Source organism: Cyprinodon tularosa, unplaced genomic scaffold, assembly GCF_016077235.1.
Source record: "Cyprinodon tularosa strain WSP-4 unplaced genomic scaffold, ASM1607723v1 ctg654, whole genome shotgun sequence".
NCBI lineage: Eukaryota > Metazoa > Chordata > Actinopteri > Cyprinodontiformes > Cyprinodontidae > Cyprinodon > Cyprinodon tularosa.
In genome coordinates this window covers 33,597-57,348 of record NW_024039401.1, presented here as the reverse complement: position 1 = coordinate 57,348, position 23,752 = coordinate 33,597, and the positions used below count along the sequence as shown (strand labels likewise).

General features: G+C 38.2%; 1 protein-coding gene across 3 annotated transcripts in view; it reads right to left on the bottom strand.

The window, feature by feature from the left end:
- lrrk2 (leucine-rich repeat kinase 2) overlaps positions 1-23,752 on the bottom strand; it is a 78,030-nt gene that overhangs the window by 21,946 nt on the left and 32,332 nt on the right. For all 3 annotated transcript variants that reach the window (XR_005282824.1, XM_038309031.1, XM_038309032.1), the window contains 18 exons: positions 22,933-23,121; positions 20,976-21,091; positions 20,792-20,861; positions 18,965-19,158; positions 18,638-18,888; positions 17,416-17,564; positions 12,140-12,233; positions 11,882-12,068; positions 10,446-10,627; positions 10,127-10,344; positions 7,919-8,046; positions 7,598-7,816; positions 7,321-7,522; positions 7,041-7,129; positions 5,213-5,400; positions 4,972-5,126; positions 2,628-2,774; positions 2,212-2,403 (listed from right to left, as the gene is read on the bottom strand). Coding sequence is in view for 2 of the 3 variants with exons in the window: in XM_038309031.1 (XP_038164959.1) it covers positions 2,212-2,403; positions 2,628-2,774; positions 4,972-5,126; positions 5,213-5,400; positions 7,041-7,129; positions 7,321-7,522; positions 7,598-7,816; positions 7,919-8,046; positions 10,127-10,344; positions 10,446-10,627; positions 11,882-12,068; positions 12,140-12,233; positions 17,416-17,564; positions 18,638-18,888; positions 18,965-19,158; positions 20,792-20,861; positions 20,976-21,091; positions 22,933-23,121 (2,970 nt within the window). In the remaining variant the exon portion in view is untranslated. The remainder of the gene's footprint in view (positions 1-2,211; positions 2,404-2,627; positions 2,775-4,971; positions 5,127-5,212; positions 5,401-7,040; positions 7,130-7,320; positions 7,523-7,597; positions 7,817-7,918; positions 8,047-10,126; positions 10,345-10,445; positions 10,628-11,881; positions 12,069-12,139; positions 12,234-17,415; positions 17,565-18,637; positions 18,889-18,964; positions 19,159-20,791; positions 20,862-20,975; positions 21,092-22,932; positions 23,122-23,752) is intronic.

Sequence of the window (23,752 nt, the reverse complement as noted above, 5' to 3'; positions counted from 1 at the left end):
TAAGTTTGAATAAAGCTAAGGCAAAATTAAAGGATTAACCAGTGGCGGCTGGTGAAAAATATTTTTGGTGGGGCTGATATAGCCTAGTGTATGTCTCCAACTAATCCGGAATAAGAATTCAAATAAACAATTGGACAATACATACAATTTAACAGTAATGATTTAATTTTCTATATAATAACAGTAACAGTGATGATTTGGGTCACTGTGACGGGGTTCTTTGGCCTCCAAGAATCCAGGCTCAGTCGGCTTACCTGTGTTGGTGATTTATTGTGCTCAAAAACTCAAAACAGGGTGCAAAAGAAACTAAACATGTACAAGATACTCTGGGCCTCAGCCTCCCTCCAGTTACCAGCAATGTAACAAAGAAACAGAAAACAAAAATGGCCTCTTTTCTTCCCACAGCCCTCATAAAATAGTTTAAGCCCCTCACCTCAGGCTCTCTTATTTCTGATTTCTTCTCATTAATCAGTTTTGTCCATATATTACCTCCACAAACAATTGATGTACAAAGACAAATAATTTTTACAACTTAATTATTTTACACAGATTCATTGACTTATTCAATTACACCAAACTGGGTTTGAACCCAGCAAAGACGCAGGCAGACTGAAGATGACAAGTCCCCATAGCATAAACACATACACCCCCCCCCAGGTGACCAGGAACAGCTTGTGTGTTTTAAGTTAATGGAACTACTGGGCTCAGCACGAGCGGATTGGTCCTCACAAGCACAGTATAGCAGGAATGTGTGTGTGGCGCGCAAAGTTAGATGATGTTTTAAGCGACGAGGTGGATTCGTCACAGTCACAATAACCATGACATGAAATTTTCATATCCTACAACAGGGATGTTCTTCTGGCAAACGGGTAGATAAATAAGGATCTCACCGAATTTGGTGGAAGCTGCACCTCGTTCGTTACATTCGCCATCTTCCCTCTAATTGTCTGCACCTGCGCTTGGGTTCAGAAGCCTGTTAAAGTGCAGTATTTTCAGAGCGCCAAGACCATAAAGTTCTGAGACGCTGATTGGCCATTAAATTCCCCTAGCAATAGTACATGATTGACAGATTCTCTGCAAATGTGGCGCAGTCTGATCACAGCCCCAAGACAGAGACTGTAGGAGTCTGTCTGTGGAAATCCACAAATGAATGACAGTAGATAGGGAAATGTAGTTTATATAATTTGTTTTGCTTATAGGTACACACTCTAGAGAGTAAAACTGACATTTATGAGTTAATTGCTAAAAATATATTTTACGTTTCTCTCTTCTTATCAGGGAGGGCGGTGCCCCAGCGCCCCCTATTGGCCGACCGCCACTGGGATTAACTAAACTGTGAGTTTTAAAATCACTTTTAGAAAATCAATTAAAGGTATAGAGGAGGATCTTTTATTTCCTGGTGGATCATCTAAATAAGTGGTGTTCCTAATTGTCAGTCATTCTGGGGATGTGTTCACGTAAGGCCGTCCAACGTTCTCGTCCCATTAGCTATATTTTTCTGCGCATGCACACTTTAAGGTGTCTATGTGTGGTGAGCTACAGTTTCAACCAGTCATTGAAGCTTACCTTTCTCACTACGGTTCTTTGAAAATGGCCGAGGGTCGTAAGAGAAAACGTGTCTATGAAGTGTACGAGAAGAAGAGAAAGGCCTCAGAAGAGGCAGATATGTCCCAGAATGCTTTGTGCTGAGAGCTTTCCTCGCAAAGCATTATGGGATTTGCTGTCACAGCGGCCCGCTGTCGCCATAGGCTGGCGCTACCAGTCAGAGGTGACTAATAACAAAGATGGCGCAGGCACCGCGCCATGGAGGAGGAGTTGACCAACGGGGAGCAAAAAGCAGTGATTATCTGTAAAAGTCAGTTAACTGAGTTCGCTATAAAGTCCACTGCTCTATATATAGTGATATAGGGATTTGGGGGTTAGGGTGGACATAAGCGTAAGCTTGTATGAGCTATGAGAACATCAAACTTTTAAACAGAGGGTGCATGAGGAGAAATGGGCTTGTGGGTGCTCTTGTGGCGTTCCCTCTCGGGAGTGGGTACAGGGTTGTGCTTGTACATTTTTTGGAGAGGGCGGGTCTTTTAAAAAATTCGCTAAAATCCTCCACAATACCTTTAACTCTGTTTCACAACAAATTCAATTAAGACCAAAAAAAGCATCATGTCATCAGCATACATGTTGAATTTCTTGTGGGGAATTAAAAACATCTACCTTTATCAAAATGATTACAGAGGTCTTCTAGCAGAATCTTGCTCCACTCCTGGCCATCTTCAAAACTATAGAGAGCCCATTTCTTCAGCAATGTTTCTCCATTGCCATGCATGTCGGTGTTGAGCAGACCTGGAAACCACTCCTCTAGTACAGAGTCGACATGGTCCACCACTTGGCCCAGTAAAACCCGGCCTGGGCCAAAATAGACAACAGATAACATAATATAATTAGATAAGTAATATAATTACATGTGGCCACTGATGTGTTTAAACCTACAGAATACAATCACATAAGAGGACAATCTTTTAAAATTTAAAGAATACATAAAAAACCTCTTACTTATGCTTTTTTATTTTTAGGACTTTATATATTTTACTTTTTAGATATTCTTTAAACCCTTTCAAAGACTACAGTACCTTTTCGAGATGAAGGCACGGTTATCCTGACAAAGCTGGATGGATTCTGCTCTTCTGAGGCGGCTTCCATGAGACAGTAAGCTTCAGACGACCAGTTAAGGTAAATACCTTGCCTCCAGTAAATCCTGTTGGGTCGAAGCACCTTTTCTGGAGAGGAAAGAAATATGTTGCACATTTAGTGGCCACTTCCTTCTTTCTTCAAATGCCAAAAGGTCACATCATAATACACTTACGAGCACTTTTATTTAAAAAAATAAATAAAAACAATCTCTAAGCGCATTTTTAAAAGTTTTATATGTGCAGATTTAATTCAATGAGTCCAATGCTCTTTCTCTGATTCTTAGGACCTGTTTCTCTGTGATCATGTAAACTTCTGTCACTTAAAGGGGGGAATTGATTTAACATTAATAAAATATCTTCAATCTAATCACTACAGAGTTAAAATAAAAGTGAGATTATCTTCTAATAAGTTTGTCGTACATTCATGAATATGTTCTGTCAGCAGAAGTAATATGCTCAAAGATGATTGTTACACTTGGAAATTTGTTTGAACTAAGCTAACATCAGCTTTATTGTTCAGTTTTAGTTTAAGTTTTTTTTTTTTTACATTTCCAATCAGCTTATGGCAAATGTGAAGCACTTTTTCCTTTGTGTACAAGATTGTATTAATAAAATTTTTGGTTGATGAAAGCGATGGATGTTGGTTTTAAGTTAATTCTTTAAGAAAACAGTGATTTTGCTTGTAGTTTATGTGCAAGTATTTTAGATAAAAATGCCTGTATAAATATTTATCAACCATCCTTTGGTATCATTATGACAAAAGTGACCCACAAGTGTATATTATGCTCCATGGATGTATTGGTACTTTTATTCACCACAATCTTATATAATCCTAAACCAGTGTATATTTTACACGACATGTGCACACGAAGTAGTGTAAAATACACAATTTAGTGACCATGAGGGCAGCAGAGCATAGAACGCTTTGGTTACATTTCGGGCCTTGATGGGGGGATTGTTGAACTCTGGATGATCTTGAAACAAAACTAGCTCAAATTATTATTTTAACCGGAAAAACATCCACTAAGGAAACATTTCAGTTTATTTGCAGAGGTTTTTTTTTTTTTTAAGTGGGTGGGGTGTCTGCTTTACGAAGCTAAGCATCGTTTGCGGTCACCGAATTGTGCGCATGTAGTAAATGCACTCCTTTAACATTTTATAAGATTGTGGAGAATGATAACAGGTGGTACTGATGTGCGCATGGAGCATAATACACGCTGGTTCACTTTTGTTGTAACAATGACACCATGTATGTGCACTTTTGGCAAAATCCAGACTCCATAAATTGTCACACTGCTTCTTATCTTGCTAGTGCCTTAAAAAACATTTATTAACTTGATGTGAATGTGAGAAACTGAACGATGTTTCACCCTGCCACATCTCTGAGGCATGTTTGTCACTTTTGTTCAGTGGTAGGTGCATGTCTGCAAAGACAATAAGGTGGTAAAAGGCTGCTAATAAGGTGGCTAACTTTTTATGAATGGGATTAGCTTTTTTTGTTACTATGCTAACTATATACATCTGAAAACGGCAATCCCAAGATGCACCTTTACCACAATATGATGTAAGGTTTGTTTGTAATGGCGATACATTTGAAGTTATCACAAAATCTGCCATGAAACAATATATATTTGATTCAATTTGCAAGTGTGTGATCAATATGATGCATCATCATCTGCCATCTAAAACCATAATTTCCACTGTTAAATTAAGTGGTTAAATGATTTTACCATTTTAGTTAGTTTTCCTAAATGAATCTGGTGAGCTGAACATAGGTTACTTAAGTTGATGTTATGGTTAGGTTTACCAGCCTGCTTCTGATGAGCTCATATTCCAAACACTGCATAATACCCTGGAATCTAAGGCTTAGAATTCATGGCAAAGTATGTAACTTCTTATTGGACTCATTGTATTGTTTAATCTTTTTCCTTCATTAAAAAATACATTTTGAATGTAGGAATTGCGTTGTGATGCTCCTGCATTGTAAGGACTTTATCTTTTAGTTTCAAGCATTCAGCATCCTGAGGTGAGTAAAGCATCAGTATACCATAACAAAAAAAGTGGGTCATTGCAGCGATCTACAAGTCTTCAAAAAGTCAGTGGCAACCTTGCACACCACATATGGCGAACTGCTTGTTCATGTATGCAACAGAGTAAAATGTTTCTTTAAAAGGTGGGGTAGCATTTTTTTCCTACGTGTCTTCCTATGCATTGAAATATAAAGCATATATGCAGCAAAGTAACAAGGAGCAGAAATGCTACGAGCAGCCATTATTGATTTTACCTCTTCCACAGAGCAAATACGAAGAAACCTCTAAAAGGCGACTTATCTGCCGGGACCAAAAATCCATGGGGAAGTACGGCATCTCATACAGACGTATAATGACCTCAGAGTTCTCACAGTGTGGTAGCTCTATAACTGGTCTGTGTTTGGACAAACTGTTCAAAATAGGACATGTCAGAGAGCAGGAGACATCAGGAGGCTCAAGACATACGCATTTCCAAACATAGAAATCTACCCCTACCTGCTGGGTACCAACAGCTGGTCCTCACCAAACGGAAGGGCAATCTGAAACTTCTCCAAAAGTTTAAAGAACTGGACAATGTGGCTCTTTGGGAAACATTTGGTCTCCAACAGAAATCTTTCCACAACAGAACGTTGAACCACTCCTTTTGGTTGCTCCAAGAGGCCACAGCTCTTTAATGTCAGTTTCTGCATAGAGGACATGTACCACATGTATCTAGCACTTAGGTTTAGGTCACCATACCTTACCAACAACATTTATATAACATTAAATCCATAAATATGGGATGTTTGAAAAAAAAAAAAAAGGTCTAGTATGAAAGATTTCCAATGTAAGACGATGTACTCCTAAGGAAATGTCAAAAAGAGTTTTGCACATTAAGTAAAGAAAGCCAAGTTAATGTTTTTTTTTTTTTTATCACTTTTGAATCGCTTAAGCCCTGAAGAAAACTAGTTATAATGCATCTTCTTTACAGCGGGGGGAGTAATTCATGTATGAAAAAAAAAAGACCCCATGTCTGAGCTCTGTAGAACATCAACTGTAATCAAGATAACAAAATGCAGTCCACAGCGAGTTATAAATACGACCAATATTGCAATGCAGAAAACATCTATCTTAAATCCCCAGTATTCAACCTCAGTATCCAGAGGACATGTTTGGCCTGTTGCATGGAGCTTCCCTGCAGTTCAGGCCTAAAATATTATTTGATTTCCGGTCAAGGAGAAGCAAGGCTGGTTTAGATATTATTGTCTAACGACTTCAATTTGTTCATGTTAATGATCGATCCTCCTTAAGCTCAGTGGCAGCTGCTGCTCTCTGAAACAGGAGAAGCTCAGTGGTGTTATTAAATCCAAACGGCTGATTAATTCCTGTTAATAATCTATGCCCTCAAACATGAGGATATTTGAGGGCATATATGATGCAGATTAATGACTACATTTATGAAGTTTGACAATGCATATTTTACCAATAATTTTATGAAATTTAAAGGGGAAGTTTAGTCTCCCTAGTATTCATTGAGAAATCACCATTGCTCAAGAATCAGGATTACTTGTGGAGTACCACAGGGATCAGTGCTAGGGCCAATTCTCTTCCCTACACTGCAAAAAAATGTTAATCTAAGTCAACTTTTCTTAAAATAAGTGCATTTTTTTAATTAAGCAGCTGAGTGAGACCCTTTTCAATGGAATAAGATGATTTAAATTTGAAATACGGAAAAAAAACAACTGCATCATCTTATGTCAAGTCTATAATATCCAAATACCTTATTTTGAGCGTAAAAAAATACTCATTCCATTGGGAGATCGTCTTATGTACCAACTCAAATTAAGGTTGAATACACTTATTTAAAAAAAATTCTATTTATGTTTAGATATTTTTAGTAGTGTATATGTATATATGGTTTCAATTGGTAGAATTATCAGACAGCATGTGATTAACCTTCTGTTATGCTGATGATACTCAGCTATATTTGTCCCTAAATCCTGATTAAACTGAAAGGCTAGATAGACTCGAGGCATGTCTCGAAGACATAAAAAACTGGATGACTTTAAATCTTCTCTTTTAAAATTCTGACATAAGTTATATTCTTAGCACCAGTCTTTGAAAAAGAAGCTTAGTAATTTAATTGTCCTTGAAAGGAAGTGCATACAAAGTTTCAGGGGTGTTGTTATGAAGCTAAAAAGAAAAGGGTGAGGAAAATATGGGCAAAGCAAAATATCAATCATTATTAGAATATTCAACAATAATCTTGGTCCATTTTCATCATACTCCCTCTCAATTGTTATGAACAGATGATTTCATAAAAAAAAAAAATTCACATGCTTACCTGAGATAGAATGTTACACAACCATTGAGGGTCAAGAAAATAAAGTTCTCGAAGTTGAAGCGCAGGGTCGTCAAAATGCAATAAAATGCCTGAAATGAGAAACCATTAAAAGCTATTAAAATAATGGCTTAAACTTGCTGAAATCAGAATAAATTACTGTGCAGGAAAACTAATGTTATATAAACTAGAACACAGGTTTATACCAGACTTTAGGCATTGCCATTAGAACATGTTTGAAACTGGTGCCAGCATTAGAAATAAAGCCCAGCTCTTAACTGACCAACTTCACTAAGGAAATGAACGGCGTGAGGCAGCTCAGCTTCCTCCAGCTGCAGCTGACTTTCCTGGATAAGCTGCAGAAGCTTATCGTGCTTGAGGACAGGAAACTCTGGTGGGACTTTGGTCCTTTCCTGGAGGATTCTGCGTTCCAGCTCTACATAACTGTCCGGCACCAACTGACCCATAATCTGCTGGCCCTGGATCTGGTAAAAAGGGTGTCAACAGGTTCAATCGGGATGGCTGTTCCAATGCCTGATTTCCTGCATGCTTCCCATTACCTTGAAGCTGGTGACCTCTCTGATGATTGCTTTGCGAAGTCTGACAATGGAGTCAGAATCCTCACAAAGTGAGACCATGTGATAATCTCTGATGGCCGGGAAGCTCTGATGGTTAAGCAGCTCCGCTCTGATTTTACTTAGGCAGGACTGAAGCTGCAGCTCCTCACTCACATCAGTGTGAGTTCCAATGAGGATGACTGGAGAAAGTGGAGCCACTGCCTGAAAATAAAAGAGTAAGAAAGTGAGAAACAAAATAAAGTTTGCACAAAAAAAAAAGAAGTAGTTTGTCTTAAATATGTAAAGCCTTTGTGTGAGGCTCACTTTAATGTTGAAGAGCCATGGTTTGATAGCATCCACCTGACTGGCTCCTTTACTGAGGTTGTAAACAACCAAGTAGAGAGCTCTGGATGTCAAAAAGAGAGGATGAGAGCCAGTCAGCTCCGCTCCACCTGTGGAGCAAACAGGATTACATTGTGTTGAACTCATTTTGCTCTTAAAATGTCAGATTTTGTCAAATCCAAACATGAATTTTCGAAGTAACATTGTAATATGAGATAGAATCTGCAAAAATCAACTGAAATTAAAATAGAAAAACGCAAATGCTTAAGTGTGCACCGTCTTTTGATTCGTTTTGTGTTTTGCCAAATCTTTACTTTGAAATATGTTTTCATTCTGATTTGTCAAATTTCTTCAAATCCCACTGTGTGGTGGAAAAATCCTCTTTTTTGGGATATACCACAGATTTTTTAGATAAGCCAATCCACAACTTTGCAGATAAAGCCCTGCTATTGTTGACTTGAGTGAATGTGAGGGCTCCCAATGGGGCTAAAAATAAATCAGAAATAGACCCCTAGTTTAATTACTATGGAAGCCCATTTCAGCCATTTAAAAGAAAAACAAAAGCACATACTATGTCATAAGTATGAGATTTAAAGTATTTGTTATATGATGCTTTATAGGTCATTATTATAATTTTGATGGTTCAAATGATAATTTTGCATCTCATAATTATGGCCTTTTTTTACTTTTAAGTGGTGGAAATAGGCTTTCACACTCTTCAACTATTGCAAAGAAAAATAAAAAATTGCAATATTTTACTGTGTTGTTTCTGTTCACTTTTGTGGTGGATGCCATGCTGCTGTTTTATTCCAAGCAAATATTTTTCCGTTGAAAGCACTATCACAAATTAAACTGTTGGAAAAAAAACTCTAAATCCGGCCACATATCGATGATCTGCATCACACTGATACAATCATACCAAAAGAACTCAAAAATGTTTTTCTACTGCATTTTTGCTCCATATATATTTGTTGTTGCACTGCTTTGAACTTCCACATCAATGCCCTTTAGTACCGAGTAGGAGGGGAGTGGTGGCCCAGTGGTTAGCGCATGCAGCTTGGAATCCTGAGGTTGTGGGTTCGAACCCACTCCCACAGACTGCCACTCTGGCTACCTCTAAGCAGGACTCTTAACCCCCAATTGCTCCCTGGGTGCCCCACGAAGGCAGCCCACTGCTCCCAAAGGGGATGGGATAAATGCAGAGGTTAATTTCTCCAATATGAGATCAATAATGTTCAATTATTATTAACATGTTTTCTCCCACACTGTTTACATTTGATCACTCCTGTACTTTATGTTCCTTTTCACGGCCAAGCTGCAGCTCATTAACTGTCTAAAAGCTGTATTAATGATATCTCATTTTGCACTCTGTATACAAAATGATTATAAAGTCTAAAAACAGATCATCAAAAACATCAATAGGGAAGAGGGCTCCTATAGACTCTAGACTGCAGGTCAGAGACTGAAATAGTCAAAATGAACATATTACCAAGTTAAAGAAATTATTCTAGACAGCAAGAGCAAATTTGTTCATTTTTCAAAGCATAACAGAACATTTATCGTTCCACACCACTAATGTATTTCTGCCCGCCCATTATCTCTCTTTTCCTAAGTTACTCTATAACCTGCTGCTATAAGGCAACTACAGTCAGACCAATGAAAGTTATTTACGATTAGTCTTAATGTGATGTGAATTTGTAAGCTTTGGTAAAGTTGTGTTTTGTTTTTAAGGCCGTTCTAGGGAAGGAAATTGCATATTAGTCTAGCTATAAATGTTTTAGTGCCAAACGTTCACATACCCCATCATATAAATAAACAAATAAAACCTAAGTGAGGTTACATTTATTTTTACATCATTCTAAACTCCCGTTAACAACTCCTCCTCTAAGCCCTGACATTTTAAAGAAGGCAGGGGATTATCACATAATAAACACAAAAACCACAGAGATTCCAGCCGCGTCCAGTGTTGCTTCATTCATACCAGAAATCAAATTTAAACCTTTATAACTTGCATTAAATACGGTTTCAGCTCAAGGAAGCAAATTAACAACTATTTTTAAAATGCTTCCAAAACAGCTGATCTTCAAGTTCAATTCAGTTGATCTTTTATGAGTTGTGTTCCTACAGAGACTAAATGTTGAAAAAGTGTTAAAACGCAGTTCACAGGTAAAGTTGTGAGATAAAGCCCACCTGAGAAGTCCCAGACATTCAGCAACATTTTCTTCTTGTCCCGTTCCTTGATGGTCCAGTCAAAAACGTCGACAGCACTCTGCTTTGAGTTCTGCTGACAGCGTTTCAGCTTCATCAGCTGCCTGACAAGGGTGCTCTTCCCACAGCCGGTGTTCCCAACTACAATGAGTTTCATGCGGTGGTACGGCACTGCCTTCTTTAGCCGCTGCTGCAGGAACCTGGGAGGTGATGTAACACATTATCATCAGTGTAATCGGCTGTGAAATAGAAATGATTCTTAATCAACAGCTACAGAAATCTGCTTTGAACCCAGTCTAACCTGACTACATCTTTGGTCTTGTTGCCAAGAACTTTCAGGTCCAGCTCCAGTCGAAGGCCGTCCAGTGGCAGGTCCCACAGTCTGCCCAGCTTCCCCATCTCATTCGGGAAGGACCTGAGGTTAGAGTTACGACTCACATCCAGAGACGTCAGTCCTTCCATCATGCCGATCTGTGGCGGGATCTGAACCCCAAAAAAACACAATGGTCTATATCATTCTCCCGGGTAAAATTCATATATATATATATATATATATATATATATATATATATATATATATATATATATATATATATATATATATATATGTGAATAAAAATAAACACCCGTTTTGTTTTAGATTTAGATATTTAATTTCAACCATGACCTCTAGGTACTATTTTAATCACTTCATATGTGTTTAATCTAAAAAAACATAATAAGGTACCTCCAAAACTGCCTTATAATGCCATAACAATATGGGCCTTAATTCAAAAGATGTATACAATACAAGAATAAGTTTACACCTTATTTGAATACTAAGAAACAGAAACTATAGGAGAAATATTCAAAGCAAGTATTTGTGTCTTTTATATCTGGGGTCTTCATCCCAAAATAAACACACAGCGATTAAATATTTATTCTGGATTAAGGGTGGGCATTTATTGCATTACTTATTGTTATTGTGATTTATTTCTAGTCATAATAACAATTTTGATTCATCGTTTAAACAATAAGTTAGAATTTGCAACCATAAAAAAACAAAAAAATAAAAACAAATTAATATTTCTTTTTTTTTCCTTGCTTGGTCATTGGAAAACTAGAAGAATATGACAGAAAACGGCTACTATGTTCAGTGATATAAGCCACTCTTCTTTGTGTAACTGTTGTTTTGAAGAAGCCTAATTGAAATGTGTATATTTTTCTAGGGCGGTGTTTGTAATTGTGGGGCTGATTGTTGTGACCTGCAGTTATAAAGCTACCCAGGAAAGACTTCAAAGAATTAATCAATCAATTTTAATGTTATAAAGATAGTTTCACAAAATGTTGTGATAAGATTTTTTTTAACCATATGCCCCAGCCTATTCTGGGGGATATGGTTTAAAAATGTAGGGATTCATTTGGAAGACATTTAAGAAAATTTTACATAAATTCTTGTGCGCAGAAAGAAATAAAATCCTGAAAATTAGACAAAAGTATTTCTTACATTTTGCAGATAAATTTCTGGACAAGCTGCCAGAGCAGAGTTTGTCAGAGTTGAAACGCAATAAATAAGCCTGTGTGAGATTTAAACATCTTTCTCACTAAGATCTGAGATTGGTAACTGTGCTGTCCAGCAGACAGCTGGTCTACCTGGAACTGCACACGATCCCTAAATGTTTTACTGGTAAGCCGTACGGGACCAGCCCAGGTCATCCTGATCAGGAATCTGTCATTAATATTCCTTATTTCCTTCACCTCACTCAGCTTGTTGTCACTCAGATGAAGTTTCTCCAGTCTTGCCCATCTGTAGATTGGTCCACTCAGATCCAGGCCTTTGATGCAGTTCTGACTGAACATCAGCTCTCTGATATTACGGGACGCCCAGCATCCCGGGCCGGGCAGAACAGCAATGCTGTTGGTCCTCATGTCCACTGAACGTAAGCTGAGGAGAGAGAAAAAAACACTTCAAAAACTGTGGGATTCTCTCAGCAAGAGAGTATCTGTGGAACGTACTTTGGTAGATGGAGTATGGCCTCAGGAATGTGATTGAAGTTGTTGTTTGCCAGCTTCAATGTCATCAACTTGGAAGGCAGCAGTGAAAGGGAACCTGGACAAGCAAAGGTAACGTTGTCTCACTTTATTCCATCAAATACTATAAACCTTAATGTAAGGTAACTACTTAACTAAAGGTTATAAACTCATACAGTTTCTCAGCTTTTTTAACACACATTTACAGCAGTTATCGTTACACCCCAAATGAAGTACTGTACTTCTGAAACGTCAGTCGATCTACAGAGTTTAGAGCCCCGACTTAAAGAAGCTTCTTAACATCTCCTGCTTTTACATCCCTGGTTTACTCCATGCTGGGAACATGTGAGGAGTTCTCTGATGGCCTGATTGGTCTAAATCAGTGGTTCTCAACCTTCGTTCTCAAATACCGCCTTCCTGTAAGTTTTAGGTTTCTCCTTAGCATCAAACACCTGACTTATATGAGGGAATGATTGACAGGATTCTGTAGCTCAGGCAGTCATTTGAAGCTGGTGTGCTGTAACAGAGACATACATGAATAAAGGTGGTACTTGAGGACCAAGATTGAGAAACGATGGTCTAACCCCGAGATTCCACATACTTTGTCAGCGCTCCACTTCACCCCGCTCACATACTTCGTGTGGATTACTTGTCTGTCATGTTAATCAATGAGAACTGTTCCTCATCCACCACACGTCACTGTCCACTTACGTCTTCTGCGTCCTTCACAGTAAAAATATGTAAGGTCAAGATCCGAAATTGCAATCGCACCAAACAGGAAAAAGAATGGCGAGAAGATCCGGTTTTTCAAATTAAATTATGGTAAAGATGGATTGGTAACTGCAAATTAGAGCATAATTCTTATATATTCCCCAAAACTAAGACAGTGTAATTAAATGATTGGATGCAATTTAATGGTACTTTAACATACCAAAAGGCAGATTTCTCAACTCTATCCAAATATTTATTTTATACCGAGAGGCTTAAAAGTTTAATCAAATCCAGTCAAAAGAAACTTCTTATTGCAGGCATAGATGAAGAGATGAGTTTGGAAGTAGAGAACAAACATAATTCATAAAAAAACTATTTTGTATGATCCAAAAAATCCTAAACTAAATATTTGGGCAGAAACTGGCTGCTGATGGGTATTTTTTAAATATGTAATATTAAATGAAGCGTTAATTTCTGCATGTTTTACTCCTATAAATTTAATAATAATATACAGGTGCTGGTCATAAAATTAGAATATCATGAAAAAGTAGATTGATTTCAGTAATTCCATTTAAAAAGTGAAACTTGTATATTATATTCATACATTACATACAAACTCATATATTTCAGATGTTTATTTTGTTTAATTTTGATGATTACAAATGACAACAAATGAAAATCTCAAATTCATCATATCAGAAAATTAGAATATTGTGAAAAGGTTCAAAATTGATGGCCCCTGGTGCCACACTCTAATCAGCTAATTAACTCAAACCACCTGCAAAAGCCTTTAAATGGTCTTTCAGTCTAGTTCTATAGGCTACACAATCATGGGGAAGACTGCTGACTTGACAGTTGTCCAAAAGACGACCATCGACACCTTGCACAAGGAGGGCAAGACACAAAAGGTCATCGCTAAAGAGGCTGGCTGTTCACAGAGCTCAGTGTCCAAGCACATTAATAGAGAGGCGAAGGGAAGGAAAAGATGTGGTCGAAAAAAGTGTACAAGCAAGAGAGATAACCGCACCCTGGAGAGGATTGTGAAACAAAACCCATTCAAAAATGTGGGGGAGATTCACAAAGAGTGGACTGCAGCTGGAGTGAGTGCTTCAAGAACCACCACACACAGACGTATGAAAGACATGGGTTTCTGCTGTCGCATTCCTTGTGTCAAGCCACTCTTGAACCACAGACAGCGTCAGAAGCGTCTTGCCTGGGCTAAAGAGAAACAGGACTGGACTGCTGGTGAGTGGTCCAAAGTCATGTTCTCTGATGAAAGTAAATTTTGCATTTCCTTTGGAAATCAAGGTCCCAGAGTCTGGAGGAAAAGAAGAGAGGCACTTCATCCACGTTGCTTGAAGTCCAGTGTAAAGTTTCCACAGTCAGTGATGGTTTGGGGTGCCATGTCATCTGCTGGTGTTGGTCCATTGTGTTTTCTGAGGTCCAGGGTCAACGCAGCCACATACCAGGAAGTTTTAGAGCACTTCATGCTTCCTGCAGCTGACCAACTTTTTGGAGATGCAGATTTCATTTTCCAACAGGACTTGGCACCTGCACACAGTGCCAAAGCTACCAGTACCTGGTTGAAGGACCATGGTATCCCTGTTCTTAATTGGCCAGCAAACTCTCCTGACCTTAACCCCATAGAAAATCTATGGGGTATTGTGAAGAAGAAGATGCAATACACCAGACCCAACAATTCAGAAGAGCTAAAAGCCACTATTAGAGAAACCTGGGCTATCATAACACCTGAGCAGTGCCACAGACTGATCGACTCCATGCCACGCCGCATTGCTGCAGTAATACAGGCCAAAGGAGGCCCAACTAAATACTGAGTGCTGTACATGCTCATACTTTTCATGTTCATACTTTTCAGTTGGCCAACATTTCTATAAATCCTTTGTTTTTATTGGTCTTCAGTAATATTCTAATTTTCTGATATGATGAATTTGAGATTTTCATTTGTTGTCATTTGTAATCATCAAAATTAAACAAAATAAACATCTGAAATATATGAGTTTGTATGTAATGTATGAATATAATATACAAGTTTCACTTTTTAAATGGAATTACTGAAATCAATCTACTTTTTCATGATATTCTAATTTTATGACCAGCACCTGTAGCTCAGGCTTTTGCTTGGCGCAGGTGGTCTGGAGCGAAGCGGGGCCGAGACGGATAATGTGGGATTCACATTGGACCAACAGAAAAATATATAGACTCAAACACATTCAGTGTGTTATAGAATAACAGGAGTCCCACAAGGTTCACTTAAAGGCCACTTTTAATAAAATTTTATGTTAAAAAAATGTACTGGACAAGTATATTTACAGCTAAAGGGCAACTTTGTACAGATATCAGAGGCTCTTCTCTGAGACAGGCTGTTGAAGAGCTTCAGACTGACTTTCAGCTACTACAGGGTGCAGGCTTTATGTTAGCTCTTAGTTCAGTTCAATTCATATTTGATCAAAAATAGTTTCTTAATCCCTGAACAAAATGAAATGATTAATTGATCTAAAAGAGTCTAGAATAAAACAAGTCTAGAATGGCGCTGCTTAAGGCAGGTGTACAGTGGAGTTGCTCTGCTAGCTTGCCTTTGATATTCATTTCCAAGAGAACTTTAATTCCTCCATTTTTGGATCAGAGTTACCTTTTTCTTATGTTTTTCGCCTCTGTTGTTAAATGCTGTGAAACCGGAGGGATTTTCACAAGTTGATGCTTTTACACCCAGGAGCAGCTCTTTAACATCTCTAAAGCTGAAATAATACTTCCAACTATTTCCACAAGAACCAGCTAGGTTGAAAATGAGGCACCGGGGATGCAGAGCAGGAGCAAGGAGAAGAGAGAGGAAGAAGAAATTTAAGCCATCTCTTCCATCAATCATAATCAGCAATATTACATCTTTAGTAAACAAGTTAGAAGAACTCCAAGCCCTAGCAAGGACCCAGCCGGAGCATCGGCAATGCAGTATTGTGTGTTTTACTGAAACATGGCTACAGTATCATATCTCGGACTCCAGCTGCCCTCTGCCAGGCTTTCTGACCACACAACCAGACGGAGATTTAAAGAAGACTGGGAAACTCAAAGGAGGAACTCTTCTAGAAACCTTGGAGATTATTTCACAAAGAGGAATTCTTCCTAAAGTCCATAACATTACAGTATGAAAAACATTGAGCATCCTTCAGAAGATCAGAAGATTTTAAAACAAGTGTCTTCAGCAACAGGCTTCTCCAGATCCGGTGCAAGACAGAACGATACAGAATAGGGGTGGAACGGTTCACAAAATCCACAGTTCGGTTCGATTCATGGTTTCGTGGTCACGGTTTTCGGTTCGGTATATGTTGATTGTTAGCCTGACATGTTGGTCGTGTTGCTGTTAGCATAAACAAAATGTGTTGCACAATGCTTGCACACTGTTGCACTTTTATCCACAACTTTCTTTCCGCCATCATCGTAGGTCACTCTAAATGCAAAGCGGTCCCATACAGCAGACCCATAAAGCGCTTCTTCTTCTTCTTGTTTACTACTGGTGGTTGGCTTTGGTTGCAGTACCGCCACCTTCTGCTCTGGAGTGTAAACGCTTCGCCTATGAGAAAAAGGAGCAGCAAATGAACTGAACGCAACACACGAGAACCAAACCGAGACAGTCGAACCGAACGGTTCGGACGGTTTTCATAAACCGTTCCATCCCTAATACAGAAGATCAACAACACCTGGTTAAATCTGACCTACAAGTAGCGGCCATTCAAAATGGCCCTTCCCATTCAAATGGCAGCCCAATGGCAGCCAACTTCCCTGCAACTCCCAGCAAAATCCCCTCCAACTTCAACTCCAACTCCTGGACATGCATATTGTTTTTACTCTGACTCCACCCTTTCAATGAATTACAGGGTCTGACCAGGAGATAACTTTTTTCTTTAGCTCTTAATGTCCACAAATCATGACAAAAAGAATATTTTAGTACAAAGATTGATGTTTAAAAAGGAAAGTGGGGAAATTTTGAATGGCTACTATTGTATGAGTTACTTCAATATTTAATATACCTTTGGGATTAATAAAGTTTTATTGAATTGAATCAAAGTGGATACACGGATAAGTCTGGTATGTCTACCCTAATATTTTTAGAGAGCATCATTCTACAAATATCCAAACATTTGGTTAAAAGACTACCTTTCTTTCAGAGTGGATATTGAAAATTTTGAGAGGATCTGAATTATCCAAGAAATGTCTGCCTTAAAGAGATCCATGAATAGTTGTAGCTAAAGTTGAAACTAAGCATCTTTTAGTTCCCAGCTCTCCGCCATACTCTCTTGTGGAAAGCGGTTTCAATTCTCCCATAATACTTTGTCATTATTACTCAGCATCAGCTTATTTTATGACAAAGGGTCACATATTAATTTCAGCAAAAAACAAACCAATCAATGCAGCAGAGAAATGGAAAACTTGTATTTTACTAAAGCTTCTTATGAGGCAATTATTATAGAGTTGACTTCTATGCTACAAGGCTTTCAAAAATCAGTACAAATCAGGATGAGAAGATGAAAACGTACAGATTTTGTTCATTGAAGCATTCAAGGTTTCCAGTTTGGGGCAGCCGGTCAGGAACTCAGGAGAAATATTCTCAACGTTATTCTTGCTCACATCCAGCAGCTTCAACTCCGGGAGATTTACAGCAGAGCACAGGTCAGTTAAACTGTTACTGAAAAACAAAATAATACAAATTTGGTTTAACAGACAGTAGTTCTACATAAAGCAAGCAGAGGTGGAAATATGTGATGAAATATGGCAAATAGTTGCGCATCCTAAATTCGGAGTCTTTTTTTTCTCCAGCTTTTTTGTTTTCATTACACTGTCAAAAGTACAGAGCAAAGAAATTAACTCTCTGCAATTAATCCATCCCATTGGGGAGCAGTGGGCTGCCATTGTGCGGCGTCCGAGGAGCGGTGTGGAGTTAAGGGCCTTTGCTTAGGAAGCCAGAGTGTCAGTCCGTGGGAGTGGGGGTGGAAACTCAGAACCTCGTAATACCAAGCACAATGCCCTAACCACTAGGACACAATCCCCCTACATAAGTAAATAAGAATCATCAGATTCTAAAATCAGTAAAATACTAAATCTGCCCATTTTTGCACTTTATTATGGAAAATATCTTGGAATAGATTTAAAATACATCTTAGGTATTTTGTGTTCTGTATAAAACAATGAGGCTGTTTAGAATGAAAATGTCGTTTGATGTGATATAAGCTGTCAATCAAAAACTTAAGGGTCAATGATGCTGCAAAACATTTTGTGCTCATTTGGCCCCGCCTTCTACCGTCTGCGAGCGGACGCACCACTGCTGACCACACGACTTGTGTTTCATTTTTTGGGTTAAGATATAAATACTACTAATGGTTCGGTGAAACGCCAGATGAATAACAAACTTTTTCACAGTTGTTTTTTGTTTTAAAGATATGATACATATGTTTAATTGTTCAATAATTATTTGCAAACATTTATAGGTGTGCTTTATTAACTGATAGAGATCTAAAAGTTTTCATCAACTCATCAGTGTGTGAATGTGTGTGTGTGAATGGGGGAATGAATGTAGTGTAAGGCGCTTTGGTCAAGTCTCCTAACTTGAATAAAGGCGTTATATAAGTACATGCCATTTACCATTTAACTAAAACTTGATCAAAACTTTTACATATGAAATGACTTAATTGTGACTCTTTCATTCAAAAGATTTAGACTAAATCTAAAAAATGAAAGGCTTCCAAAAAGAAGGCATCCTACCCCTCCATGAACAGCTCCTCCAGCTTTTCCATAGTCTGGCCCAGCTCGTAGGGGAATGTGGTGATTTTATTGAACGACAGATTGAGCTGCCTCAGTGAGGGGCAGGTGACAGCAGGATGGAAGCTCAGCACAGGACCGATGAGGTTACGGGAGACATTGAGCATTCTCAGTGAGGGCAGCGCCAGCAGGCCGTCTGGCAACAACTGAAGCTGGTTACCCTGCAGGTCCAGTCGGGTCAGGCTGCTTAAACTCTGTCCCAAAACAAAAGAAATAATTACCATCCTCCTCTATTATATGACCTAATGACGCTTGGACTGAACGCGTTACCTGGCAGATGGCAGATGGGAACTCCGGCAGACCGTTGTTGCTCAGGTCCAAACGAATGACGTGCCACAGCTGCTGTTGGACAAAAGCATCGTCCTGGAGACAGGACAGAGAGCCCAACTCGTTCCCGGACAAATCCAGGAGGCGAATTCTCTCCTTTTCTTTGGGCAGAGCAGCAGAGTTCTCGCCATACAACACTAGAGTGGGTAAACCAAAACACAGACATGCACAGAAAAGACTTGGATTACCAAAGCATGCATAACAAAGGAGAGAGTGAGACAGAAATGGTTTGAAGTGTCATGTCTTCATGACACCTGCTTTAACTTTGTTCTTAATATTCAGTTACAGTGCTCCTTTCAACCTTCTGACTTTTAAAAATTGTAAAGCCTATGCACCTGCTTTAAATTAGAAATTATGTTGTGTCTTATACAAAATCAAACAATAAGCATTGCCCCTAATGAATCACCATCAGATCCCAAGGATCCAGTTATCAAACTAGCCTAAGAAATCTGGGGTTGATCATGGAGAAAGGTACGCGTCTTTTAATCATCAGAAAACTTAGGTAAGAAGATTAACAGACTGACATGTGAGCACATGCAGATGTGGACATAATGTTGGTATCCTTTGAATAATGACATAAAAACCCACAAGGCCACAGAAATAATCTGACAAATTTAACAATAAAAAGAATTTTTATGAAAATGAAAATCAGTCATTGTTTTTTCAATCTTGCATCAACAGAAGGATTTAAAAAAATAAGGCTTGGATAAAAAGTAGCGTGGGATCCCATTTCCGGTGCAGATTGGGCACAGACGACTGATAAAAGAAAGGATTTTAAGGCATTTATTTTCTCAACAAATACAATATTAACCTTCAACACATATTTTAGTACGTTTATTATTTTTGGGAAGGGAAAACGTCTTTTAGGTATTTTAACAAAACAAATTCGAGGAAGACCCAGCAGTATATCTGGATGTGCATGCGCAAATAAGCTGATGGCGCGTTTGCAGAACGGATCGTGCTTCCGGAACGGATCGGGTAGTGACAGATAGCTTGTCGGCTCGCAGCAGTAAGGGCTTCGGCTGAAACTTGGGGCTTCGTCAGCTCTTTATTTCAGCTCTGCAGGAGTTGAGCCCAGTCTCTTCATTGGTTTATTTGCCGCATTAAACTTTAATGCGATCGGCAGCTTTAATTTAGCATTAAAGTTTAATAAATGGCAAATAAAGGCAAAATATGTGTGAATTTGGGACATTTGTTCTCTGTCGTGCCTGCTGCTAGCATGTTCTTGTGCTTAATGAAACTTAGCTCCTTATTCTTTCATTTCCAACTTTTACGTCCCTCCTCTGGCAGTTAGAAAAAAATCCACAGAAAAGCAGCACCTTCTTAAAAGCTGCATGGATCACAGGGTGGAGAAATAGTAGCAGCTTATAGTCCGGAAATTATTTTTAAATATACTTGACTTGAACTATTTTCCACTTTTTATCCAAGTATGACATTTTATTAACAACTACACAGCATTGTTTCATTCTGAAATGTGTTTTCTCTTTTACAAAACAGACTTTATCACATTATTTAGTCTTTTTTGTACCTCTAGCTTTCATATCTCTATTTGTTTTGCCAATGTCACACCCAAATATTCCCACTGTGGGACAATAAAGCTTCTTCTATTCCATTTTCTCATATCATTTGCTGTTTTCAACATAACATCTCTGAAAATCACAGGAAGCATCTATAAATGTGGGAATATTTTTCTAATACATCTTTTGAATCGTGAAAATGTGCCACCTCAACTTTTTAACAGTTTTGTTCCTTCTTTTCACACCGTGTTACCTGACTTAGAGTTAGTCCGTACAAATCTTCTGTGTATAGGTTCACTGTTTTCACTTTCAGCTTGAGGACTCTGCAAATGCGAGAAAAAAGATGGATCTATACTTTGCTTTGCTTTGGTGAAATATAAGGAACAACGCTAAGGAAAGGACACCCCTAATAGTGTGAAAAAACAAATGGCACTGACCTCTGAGCTGGGGTGTCTGTGGCGTCCCTGCTTCTTTTTGAAGGAGTCTCCCCTAAGCTCCTCTGCTGAGCTGTTTTTGGACTTTGGAGAGAAAGCCCCCAGCAATGAATCACTTCCTAATCACAGCAAAACACAAAAACAACAGGAACTAAACAAAAACTCCACAAATATCATCTGTTTATATATATATATTTTCAGCATGTGACTAACAGATACTTGTCAACTTTGTACAAGTGTTTCAGATCCCAAATTAGTTTTCATTTTGGACAAAGATAGTTAGGTTTTTATCTATAAGGTGGAAAAGATACCCAGACGACAGTGGGAGAAAATTCCCCAGAACTACTAGATGAACACAAGTTCATTAAAGAGACAGTGTGGAACTAATTTGGCATTTTTTTCATTGTATTAAAGTCAACTAATGTATGCCTTTAATAAATACATATACTGTGAAAAGTGTACTAACGTCACATGATAAATGAAATCGTTCTCATAGCTTATAGTTTGTAAATGCATAGGGGGCGATGGACCCAATGGGAGACGCCTTATTGGGTCGCCGTTTTTGATCAGAGTAGCTGAGTTGGGCCAAACTTGTCAGTTTTATGCCTTTTACCTCTAACTGAAAACATTTTAGTGAGGGAAAGTTAAAAACAAGCAAAAACAACCATAGATGATTATACTTTCTTTTACAGTGGAGGACGTCCCCTTTTTCCAGTGAGAGGAACGACAGAAAAATAAAGAAAGAAATTATTGGAAGAAACAAGAGTCTATATCTGTGCATCTTTAATCAGGTGGAGATTTTTTTAAGGGGGCGGGACATAAGAACAGAAACAGAGGTTTCAGGTTTTCTACTTGACAAGGAAGGTAGTTCGATGCAGCAAGTAGTCCGCCCCTCCACCAGAGATGGCAAATTTGTTATCCCATACAGAATGAGCAATTATCAGCTGTTATTCCTCACCAACTAACCAGCATATGCCTTTCTTTTCAGTCCTGTTTAAGAAAATGTCCAATAAGTTTCATGTATTTTGGCTGATTTGACAAGAGTGACAGAGGTTAATGTATCCCCTCCATCTAGAGAGAACACAATGTCACTCCCCAGCTTCCGTAGGTGATCTAACAAGCTTGACAAAGAGAAACTAGTCCATTGTTTGTAATTCATTTAATGCACCACTAGATGAAGGCAAATCTTTTTTGTGTGTGTGTCCTGTTTTGCCAATATAGCTCTAGGAATAGATGTCCCAGAGCCATCTGATAGCCCAACGGCTTTGCATTCACTAGCAGACCATTATGACTGTTGCAATATGGTTTAACTAGATACCTGTCTATGAAACTTTATTAAAATTATTTATGGTGGATAAAACAGACAGAGATAGAGAGAGGGAGGTGAGAGAGAAAGAGGGTATAAGAACTAAGGGGGGAGAAAGATAGAGATAGGAATTAGTGAATGAAAAAAGGAAAAATGAAACAAAACAGCAAGAATAGACAACACAGATGATATACAGTGATTCTTAGAAGTTTGCTTCCACACCTGCATGAGATGAGAGGAACACAATACAGAGCATAACAGCAAAAAGAAGACAACAGACAGCCAAAGGTAACAATCCCTGAGAGGCCAAATCCCAGAGGCCATGGTGCAGGGGTCCCACAGCCAGGATACATTTTATAAACCTGACTGTAGAAACCCTGTCTTTAGAGAAATGTAGTAAATACATGAAAACCCAGCAGATAGTCTGATTTAAAATATTAAAATTAAGCCTAAATTTCACCACAACAATGTGAAAGTCCTGATGGCATCACGGAGTAACACAAGCAGCCATTAGATTTAGGGGGTAAGAACTTGTTCAGATGTGTTCAGGTTAGTTTCGAAACCTTTGAAATCATCATATCATAATGGATTTTATATATATTCAGGTTACCCGTGTGCTATATGAGAAAGAAAAAACAAAAGTTAAAAATTTACCGTCACTCTCTATATCGTCGTTCATGAACAAGCTGTCATCCATAGACACGGCGCTGAAGCTGGAGTCGTCGCTTTCATCTGATATGTAACCAGAAGTCAGACACTGGTCTGACATTAGTCTGGAAAAAGCAACGACGCCCTTTGACCTCTGCAGAGACTGAATGTACCTCGCCAAGCTTACACCTTTACCTTCAAGAACAAAAAAAAAAAAAACAGGCTGAAAAATTATTCTAGGGTGGACATTTTGTCCATTTTTGTTGCAGGCAAAGAGCATGGTTTGTAAATGGAAATGTGAAAAACATGCGATCAAGAAAAAAATTATAAAAAAAAAAGGTTTCCAAAGCAACTCTGCTTTTTTCCTTTAAATATGCATTTTGATTTATTTCAACTTATTTTAAAAACGTTAAATAAGAAAATGTTTTTTGTCATGTTTCACAATTAATTTTTCTTCATAAGCTATATTTCTACTTTTCTCCTGAGTTTTATTAATTGCATTCTTTTCAAATTAAGCTTCACAGATACTATTCTCTTTATTTCAAGGACAATACAGACACTCGCTCTTGACCAATAAAAATGTAGCTAATATCCAGCAGATCAATAGAAATTCATCTTTGCTCCTCGCTCCTTAGGAAAGCATACTCCCAGAAATGAAGGGAATGTGATCAATAAAATGCAATTTAAAAATAATTTATTTTATAAAATACAGAGGAAAAACCAACCTGAAATTTGAAAATATAAAAAAATGAAGAAACTGTACATTAAAAATGGTGAAAAAATATTTAACTAAAACAATTTGAAAAAACAGCAATGTTTCTCTCAA